Here is a 10,815-nt window from a genome sequence, read left to right on the forward strand (position 1 = left end):
ATCTGAACTTTCCCCTGGTTCTAATAACCTTACTACTGAACCCATTTCCCTTGAGGTTTCTGAAACAGGCCAATATGTCCTACCCCCTCGGAATAATAGAGGAATTCCACCCAGGAGATATGATCCAGAATTCGAGGCAGCCAGGTCCAGATACCCTGTGGCAAATGTTACCAGAGGAGAAAGACTATCACCTCAGTTGGTCAACCTACAGAAAAATATTTGCTCAGAATGGATACCAAAGGATGCCACAGAGGCCCAGAAGGACAAAAGATGGGTTGAGGCGATGGAGACCGAGATGGATGCCCTGGAGAAAAACAAGACCTGGGAAAAATGCTGGCTACCCAAGGGAAAACGACCAGTGGGATGCAAATGGGTGTTTACCATAAAGTATAAGTCAGACGGAACGGTGGACAGATATAAAGCCAGACTTGTAGCAAAAGGATATACTCAGACTTATGGAGTTGACTATTCTGAAACATTCTCTCCAGTAGCAAAAATTGATACAATACGGGTCCTATTCTCTCTAGCTGCAAACCTAGACTGGCCACTTCACCAATTTGATGTGAAAAATGCTTTCTTACATGGTGATCTGGAGGAGGAAGTATACATGGATGCTCCACCAGGGTTCATGAGTGGATATAGAAGGGGAGAAGTGTGTTGATTGAGGCGAGCCTTGTATGGGTTGAAACAGTCACCCAGAGCATGGTTTGGGAGATTTACTCAAGCAATGAAAAAAAATGGATATCGACAAAGTAACTCCGATCACACTCTATTCTTGAAGAGGCAAGGAAGGAAGATCACGTGTTTGATTATATACATGGATGACATGATTATAACTGGAGATGATGTGGACGAAATCAAACAACTGAGGGACAACTTATTCCAAGAATTTGAGATGAAAGACCTGGGGATGCTAAAATATTTTCTTGGAATCGAAGTTCTCAGATCAAACCAGGGAATTCTAATATCACAGAGAAAGTACATTCTTGATCTGTTAACTGAAACAGGAATGATAGATTGCAAACCAGTCGATACTCCAGTAATGGTCAATCACGAGTTGAGCAAGGACTCAAAAGAAGGACCCACAGACAGGGGGAGGTACCAAAGACTGGTAGGAAAACTGATTTATTTATCACACACCAGACCAGACGTGGTATATGCTGTGAGTTTGGTAAGTCAGTTCATGCATGATCCAAAACAAGACCATATGGAGGCAGCATTAAGAATCGTTCGATATTTGAAAGGAACAGCTGGGATGGGCATGTTGTTCAAAAAGAATGGTCATTTCAGTATCAGTGGATATACGGACGCAAGTTGGGCAGGAGATCTCTCTGACAGACGATCTACTTCAGGATACTTTACCTTTGTCGGAGGAAATTTGATAACGTGGAAAAGTAAGAAACAGAAGGTGGTGGCACTGTCAAGTGCTGAAGCAGAATTCAGGGGAATAACAAAAGGACTGGCAGAACTCCTATGGATCAGAAAGTTGATGTTTGAGCTTGGATTCCCATCAAAGGATGCAGCTGAACTCCGTTGTGACAACAAGGCGGCAATAAACATTTCTGAAAATCCAGTTCAGCATGATCGAACAAAACATGTTGAAATAGACCGACATTTCATCAAAGAAAAGTTGGATAGTGGTCTGATATCTTTACCATTTGTTCGATCAGAGGATCAATGGGCGGACATCCTAACCAAAGCAGTAGCTGGACGAATATTCCATGAGGTTTTGGGCAAGTTGGGTATGCTAGATCCACATGAACCAACTTGAGGGGGAGTGTTGAAAAGAATCATCTGCCATGATTGTAAATCAATCAGTTGTTGGAAAGAATCCTCTGCCATGATTGTAAATCAATCAGTGATCCTCTGTCATGATTGTAAATCAGTCAGTGATCAAATCTTACCATATTTAGCATAGCACGATTCTAGGACATAATTGAGGGCTCAATCAAAGGTCTAATTGTTCATATCATGTACTATATAAACTCTGTAACTTACTACACAAGAGGTAAGAAAATAAAAACAGTTTTCTTCCTATAATCTCAAGAACATTTTCATTTAGCATAACTCTCTAAGGATAATTCAATAGGTCAAGTAATCAATATCTCTATTCATGACCAAATTATACTATGACGAAGGCCTCTCTTCTCAGAATTGAAGTACAACAGTTATGTGCTCTACCTAATGAAACAGAATGCTGAAGGGGTAAAATATGTACCTTACATTGAGGACCTTCAAATTGAAGATTAAGAACAGAAGCAACAGCTTCAGCAGTGTGACTTGTTCTTGCAAATGGAGAGTAGCATATGCGGACACTTTCTAGTGGTATGTTTCTTTCCTCCAATTGCTGTCCAGATTATACAGTTAGTGCAGATGTGGAGCAGATCAGATCATTGTAAAATGAATTCTACCACACCATGAAATAGTAAAGTGAATTTCGTAAGGGAAAAACTCAAGCATGAGTCCAAGCAATTAGTATGTAATTTTAACATGAATTCTACAACACAATTGGCAATGTCAGCAAATGAAACCCATTTTTCTTTCCCAATAGTCAATGTGACTATTCTCATATAACTCTCCAGATGAGCCATGTCCATTTCAGGTCTTACTACTCCAAACAGCAAACTGCTTCAACATGCAGTATGGATTCGGAGTCAACCTTGTATAGTCATGGGTTCAAGAACAGCCTCACCAAATTACTTGGTACAAGAATCCCTCTTGAACGTGGAAAAAGCAATTTGCATTCAATTCAGATAAGATGCCGAGACATAGCAGTTAATTCAAATCAGATAAACAGATAATCGACGAAAAAGGAAATATGAACACCTTAAGGAATAACTCTCCAGCCAATTGAGCTTGTTCGACACCTTCAGACGTTAATTGGTACTGTGACGTTAATTGAATAAACTCTATGAACAACAATTATTGGATATAACCTGCTCCAATCCAAGCATTCTTTAATGCTATTTCATTTGATTTATTTTTAACTTCTTATCTAAGCTAACTTAAAATTAGGGTATGTAAGTTCCAAATCAAATTAAAACTAAAAGAAAAATCGATGGTATAGAAATTGAATAGTATCGAATAAAATTTATTTAGTTATTTCATTTTGATTCTAGTTATTTATTAAGAATAAAGCGGAATTAATTGAAATTATATTGAAATTATAAAATCTTACTAAAAAATTAATTTATATATATATATTTTTAAATAATTTATACTGATATTATAATTTTAATATATTATTCTAATAATATATTTTATGCATTATATAATTTTAATAAAATTATATACATATAATTTAGTATTATTTAATTATTAAATATTTATTATCATTTTATTTAACCAATTTAATTAGTTAATTATAGTTTATTCTCTTTAAATAAATTATATATATATACTTATATTGTTATTATTATCCATATATATAATAATAATAAGAGTATAAAATTATTATATCTTTTACTAATTAATTAATTATTAAATATTTATAATGATATAATTTAATTAATTAATTAAAATTTTTTCTCTCAAAATATATTATATATATACTATCTCAATATTATTAAATTATACTAATAAAATATAAATTATTAAAATAATTATATATAAATCGATAAGTGTATATGTATTTATAATTGTTATTAGTAATTATATTTATATATAAAAATTATTATATATTTTTGTCACTAATTAATTATTAATAATTTATAAAATATAATTCAATTAATTTAATTTGTTAATTATATTTCATTTTTTTTAAATTGATTATATTATATATTATTTCCATATTAATAGAATTTATATTAATAAAATATAATTTATTGAACTCAATTATATATATATATATACATATATACATATATATATATATATATATATATATATATATAATTGTTAATTAAATTATATATTAATAAAATATAATTTAATAAAATTAAAAATAAAATAAATTAAAATAATTGTAACTATTTAAAAAAATACTATTAAGCTAAATTACAAAATTTTAAATATTACGTTGTTTTACCACATAAAATCACATAATTTTGCTATAAAAAAATGTAAACTAAATAAATTAATTTGCAAAATATCAAAAAAATGAAAAAAGCTGGTTTAATTAGAATTTATTTCTCGTTGGAACATTGCAACAAAAACTTTAGAAACTCTGTGAGTTTTTTTTTTTTCTTATTTTTTTAAGAATTCAAAAATTATAATAAGAAATTATATTATATTTGATTATTTAGTGTATTGATATAATTTAAATAAATATATTATATGAATATTTGATATTATTTTGAAATTGAAATGTGAGATTTATTAGTTTGATATAAATAATATTAGTAATATGTTAAAAATATTTAATTATTTCGTTCGAATTTAAATTTTATTATAGCAATCGATGATGGTACTGAAATTAAAATCAAAATAAGAACTAATACTATAACTGAAGTAAAATTGAAAATATATAAAACTATACTGAAATTATATCGAAATTTAGTTTTGATTTTGATTTTAAAAAATTTTAAAAATTAACTTTTGATTCCAATTCTAATTTTTATAAAGAATTGTCTCGAAATTAAAACTGCAAATCCTTAATTAAGACTTTATTCGAGAGAGACTAAGAAGTAAAGATAAAAATAAAATTTAAAAAAAATAAACCGAAGAAATGTATTGTAAAGCAAGATTTTTTCTATTTAATTAGTTTTTTTATTAGTTTTAGCGTAAAATATCTGTAAAAAAATTTAAAAAATTTATTAGTAAATTTTTTTAAAATTATAGAGATTAAATAATAAAATATTTAATAATAAAATTAATAAATAAATAAATTAATTAATTTTTTAAAATATTAATAACGTTTTAATATATTTTTTAAAATTAAATAATTAATTAGTAAACTTTCTGTATTATAAAAATTATTAAATAATAATTTTTTCTATTATTTTTATATTTGAAAGAATGTCTATTTTATGTATATTTTATAATTTTTCATATATTCATACTAATGGATTATGCCTATTATGCCTGTATTATAAGTTGAGTAATTTTTTGTTAAACCGAATTTATATGAAACTGTAATATAAATATATGAGATTTTATGTAAATCTATTACTATTTTACTATATATATTTATGTAAATCTGATCTAAAAAAATTAAAATGTTCCATAATATAAAGAGATTAATTAATAAAATTTTAAAAAATCTAAAGGACTAACAAATAAGTTTTTCAATATTATAAAAGTTAAGTAGTAAAATGTTTAACGAAAAAATTAATAAAAAAATTAACTAATAAGCTTTTTTAATACATTAAAGACATTTTAATAAAATTTTTAAAATCAAATAACTAATTAGTGAGTTTTCACATACTATAGAGATTAAATAATAATTTTCTTTTAAAGCAAACTCAGAATAACCCACAAAATAAATATTCAAACTAAAAAGTGAATTTATAATAGATCCATATAATATCCAGGTCTTAGTATTATTGCAAATCTTATTTCATTAATTATAAATAAACTATGAGTATACAAATTACCCAGTATATTTTCAAGTCTGTGAAATTTCCAAGGGCGTACAAGTAAAACTTTTCACATTTGGCTATGAAGTGGACAAATTATGTGGCTAACTCCCAAATCTAACGGTAAAGTCCCAAATTTATAAGTGTTATTAAAATATATAAATATTATAATAATTATAAATAATATTACATATATAAGATAAATAATACAAAACATAGAAAATTTAATTTATAAAAAATTAATTAATATTTTCTTAATAAAGCTTAATTATAGAAACTGTGAAATATAAAAATTGGTAAAACTCATTCAAAGCTAATAAAAAATTATAAGATATTTTCTCAATTAATTTACAATATTATTTAAATTTCATATCTATATAAGAAAATTATATTTAAATTAAAATATATATTTTTTTATTTTTATTACATATATCATATTATAATAATTGCATTTTTTTTAAAGATATTTTTAAAATTTTTAAAAAAATTTCTAACGTTAAAGTTTAATGTTAATAAGAAAATAAAAGAACAAATGTAAAATTGTTTATGGTTAATCTTCTGTTTATTAAAATTTAATTTTAATTTTTTTAAAAATTTTAAATAATACTTTATTTATTTTATAAATTTTATAAAATTATTCTATTTATTAATAATAATATAAATTAACATAAATTATTTATAATATTAATATCATTTATTTAAGAGTTTAAGCGACTATCGTGATATTTATTAAGGTTTTTATTGTTATTTTTACAGAGATTTAACTGCGTTAGATTTTTTTATTTTTTTTTGCCATTTTTAATAATTTAAAGGACCACATGGATCATTTTATTTGATCGGAACTTAAATGGCTTTTGATAAAATTTTTAAGGACCTAAAAAGCTATTTATCTATATAAATTTGATAAATGTTTTTTTTTATATAGATCTATTAGATAAAAAAAATTAATACTTTACATTTTGTCACACTTATAGATATAATAAAGCCCAACTTTTTTATTAGTTGCAATTATAATCTGATTTTTTTTTTTATATTACAAATGAAGCAATACAGGTAGTTCATAAAAAAATTTTTGTAATTTAATCTGAGACATTATTAGATGCATTTTTTATTAAGTTATTATTAGATGTACGTTCCTGTCGAATCCTACATAAAGGTAACATGCAAAAATCTTAAACCGTTTCCCTTAAACTAACTTTTGAGATAAGTTATAGTATGATATAAATTTTAACCTTTAAAATAAGTTAAAGTATGATATAAATTTAACATTGTATCAAAGGATATTTGATCTACCGTACATGTGTCTTACTTCATTATAATCACTTCATTATAATCCTGAGGGTAGGGCTGAATTGAATCCCATTAGTTTGAAATAGAATAATATAATCAAGACTCCAGGCACTCTCCTTTTTATCCAAATAATTAAAATTTGATTTAACTCGTACTAACAGCAGATAAATAAATTAATTTAAAATTAACTTGAATCTTAACTGCATATATATTATATTTAAATTAACTAATCTTATATAACCAATTGTATAAAAAAAAAATTTAAAAGAGAACTTTAATACTGTTTAAGAATTTAAAACTTAGAATCTGTACAAAGTTGATTATTTGAGATGCATAGGTATTGTTTGAAGTCCTTGATCCCAATTTAGATCACCATTTGGAGGTAAGACAATGGTGATTACAAACAAATTTTGCATGTCATTACAAAATGTACTAGGAAAGATATTGTCGTTGGTGATGGAAGTAATGAAAATTTTGACATTGGCAATCCCATCACCATCATCAAAACTGATTATCACTGTGTTTTTTATTTCTTATAACTGATCAGTGCTGTTTAATGTTCATCAGTCCAAGTTGTTTTTCCAACTTATCATCTACAAAAATCTATAACAGGAAACAATAACTCTAATAAATAATACGCCAATGCAACAAGCTGTATCTTCTTCCATGGCATAGATTATTAATAAGACTATGAATTCGATCCAAATGTCTAAGTGCTTCTCCAACTTGGCTGGTTGCAAAAATCACTTCCAGGATCTACACTAAAAATAGTTTACCAAAGTTGCAAGGTTTAGCTTCTTGGCAGAGTGTTGATATTTATATAACCAGCCGAAGCTCTCCAGTAAGCAAGGCAAACTTCCGATGCTGAGACAAGATTGAAGGTATTTTGACTGCTTGAATTCTTGATGACAAGTCATTACAAGTGGATCCATTGTGTTGCTTAACTGCATTTAGTATTGTTTGCAAGATTTGCAAAGGATCACCATGGCTCACAATCAGTACAGCACATCTGCTTCACAATCCAGATATTAAAACAAAGCCTTCGTACTACTGTGTTAAAGCAAGGAGAAAAAAAAAAGGAAACAACTAAATTTTCACTAAAAATCCTATGAATCCAGACCCCCTAACTGATAAGTGGCATATTAGATAGAATGCTTAAACTTTTTTTTTTATTAGCACCTTTGTCAACTAAAAACGATTACTGAATCATTTTTTTTCCTTAACGCCAAAGAGAAGAAGATGGATATTGTTACCCTTGAAATTCCGACTCCATAGTTGCCATGGCGGTTGCAAGTCTGGTAGCAACATCATTAGCGCTTTCTCCACCTTCTGGTTGCATGAATGGATCTTTCTCGTCAAGTGCCCATATCTCAGGATACTGTAAAGTTGGTTACATGACAATTATTCATCTAATGCTTAAGGCACCTCCAACCAAGGGAAGTGAGGATAGAAAATAATAAAAAGTTATTAAAAATGGCACCATCATGCAGAAACATCTCCTACATCAACATTTCAAGTACTATATAGGCATGACACAACTAAATACATATAAGTACCCCTGTTTTACAATGTTATTCACACTCAGATCTAAATGTAACCCCTTAATTCACATACCTTATCATGTGACTTGAGTTCAAATAAAGGGCCAAAGTACCGTTCTCGAAGATCTTCTATCACCTGTCCAACTATATTATCAACACACAGAAAAATAGAAGTACAAGGCAAATGAAAGAACACTAGATCTAAAAGCTAGTTATAGAACTTCATTTGGACAGAATAATAACCTTCTAAGAGAAAAAAAACCAGAAATCTAGCATAATCTTTAATCTCACTGGTACAAAGTAGCAGATAAAATTCAAGACAAATGATGATCCCACAAGCTCAGAAAAATCAATGAAATACCAATACGAATTGAACGGTAAAGCATCTGGTTGGCTAATTTGCAAAGTAAACAATTGGAGCTAAACCAGGAGAAATTAACATAAGGTACAAAAAAAAGCCACCTAATCACAAGCCATAAGTGAAATTTTCATTTAGCATAACTCTCTAAGGATAATTCAATAGGTCAAATAATCAATATCTCTATTCATGACCAAATTACCCTATGATGAAGGCCTCTCTTCTCAGAATAGAAATACAACAGTTATGCACTCTACCTAATGAAAATGAATGCTGAAGGGGTAAAGTATGTCACCTTACATTGAGGACCTTCAAATGGAAGATTAAGAACAGAAGCAACAACTTTAGCAGTGTGACTTGTTCTTGCAAATGGAGAGTAGCATATGCGGACACTTTCTAGTGGTATGTTTCTTTCCTCCAATTGCTGCACAGATTATACAGTTAGTGCAGATGCAGATCATTGTAAACGAATTCTACCACACCGTGAATAGTAAAGTGAATTTCGTGAGGGAAAAACTCAAGCATGAGACCAAGCAATTTTCTACAACACAATTGGCAATATCAGTATGTGAAATCCCATTTTTCTTTCCGAATAGTCAATGTCACTATACTCATTTAACTTCCAGATGAGCCATGCCCATTTCAGGTCTTAATACTCCCAAACAGAAAAATGATTCAACATGCAGTATGAATTTGAAGTCAACCTTGTACAGTCATGGGTTCAAGTACAGCCTCACCAAATTACTTGGTACAAGAATCCCTCTTGAATGTGGAATGATATAAAGTTTTCTCTTTTCCTTTTATTTTTTGCTTATTTTGCTTAATTACATAAATATGATCGGAAATTTAAAATGGTGTACATTTCTGCTGACCAATCATCACAAAGATCATAAAAGATCAATTTTAGTCCCTGTGCTTCTAAATGCAATGACCAATTTTATCCCTAATGTCGCCAGCAATATGCTTATTAGTATTATACATCTTAAATTTAAAGGGTCTACTGAGAGTTAAGAATAAACAATTATGAACTCAACTATCACTTTGGTGGCCTGCACTATATATTAGCATTTTATTATGACTAACTTTATAAAGGAATTTTGTTTAAAAAAAACTATATATCCATGATTTCTTGCACAAATAACTACATCCTGAACACGTTCAATTCCAGAAATCTCGAGAAAAGGACAAAAAAAAAATCAGTCTGAATGGTATTAAATTGCCTTTCAGGTTGTAAATATAGTTAAAAAGCTTGACAAGAATTATAAAACTACAATATTATGATTAAAATGGCTTTGACAGAATTTCTTGTTTCCATCCAAAAACAAAAACTCGATTGCATAAACCACGAAAGGAAAATTGCAAGATGATCTAACCCTAAAGATGGGAAGTGGAAAAAGCACTTTGCATTTGATTCAGATGAGATATCGAGATATAGCAGTTAGTTCAAATCAGATAAACGGATATACTCGACGAAAAATGAAATATGAACACCTTAACGAATAACTCTCCAGCCAATTGAGCCTGTTCAACACCTTCAGACGCTAATTGGTACTGTGAAAGGACGCCATTTTCCTGTTGGGATCATACCCACAAGTTAATAACTAGTAATAAAGCTTTCAAGAACCCGAAGAGACCACAACAGGAGTAAAATTGTTTAATTATTGAAAAAAGATGGGGGAAATGGCGAACCAGAGATGAAACAATGAGGCCTCTCTCGTTGGGAATGCTTTTGCCATGTCGCAAGATCCAGTATCGGTTTCTAAAAAATGTCGTCTCTTCCATTTCAACTTCTACTCTTTGACTTCCCGTTCTCTGTGCTTCTTCTGACCGAACGGCTGCGGTTTGTAGAATGCAGCTTGACAGTCTATGATGTACGTGTGTTTTTGAAGTGGGACGTGGCAGTTGTTCAATGGTCAAGCCACATAAGGAAAGTTTATTATACTCTTCAAAATGCAAGATAATTGTGGCTTTAGGTTCTGATTGCTCCGATAAACGCGGGGCATGGTTCCGTTTAAATTTAAATATGGGATGAGATTGAATGGAATTGAATTAAAATTTTAATTTAATTTATTAAATAATATGCTTTAATTCAGTTCAATTTTATTTTTTT

At 28.8% G+C, this 10,815-nt stretch overlaps 1 protein-coding gene across 2 annotated transcripts; it reads right to left on the reverse strand.

Moving 5' to 3' along the window:
• Nucleotides 1-7,307: 7,307 nt before the first annotated feature.
• LOC110613140 (metal-independent phosphoserine phosphatase) lies at nucleotides 7,308-10,608 on the reverse strand. 2 transcript variants are annotated; one of them, XM_021754109.2, is made up of 6 exons: nucleotides 10,395-10,608; nucleotides 10,197-10,277; nucleotides 9,001-9,129; nucleotides 8,421-8,483; nucleotides 8,060-8,184; nucleotides 7,308-7,815 (listed from the first exon to the last, which is right to left on the reverse strand). In XM_021754109.2, the coding sequence occupies exons 1-6, from the start codon at nucleotides 10,485-10,487 to the stop codon at nucleotides 7,623-7,625; spliced, it is 684 nt and encodes a 227-aa protein (XP_021609801.1). In that variant the 5' UTR covers nucleotides 10,488-10,608; the 3' UTR covers nucleotides 7,308-7,622. The 2 variants fall into 2 exon arrangements, with proteins under 2 accessions (XP_021609801.1, XP_021609802.1); XM_021754110.2 differs by lacking the exon at nucleotides 8,421-8,483.
• Between the last annotated feature and the right edge of the window lie 207 nt (nucleotides 10,609-10,815).

Source organism: Manihot esculenta, chromosome 4 (assembly GCF_001659605.2).
Source record: "Manihot esculenta cultivar AM560-2 chromosome 4, M.esculenta_v8, whole genome shotgun sequence".
NCBI classification, from domain to species: Eukaryota; Viridiplantae; Streptophyta; class Magnoliopsida; order Malpighiales; family Euphorbiaceae; genus Manihot; species Manihot esculenta.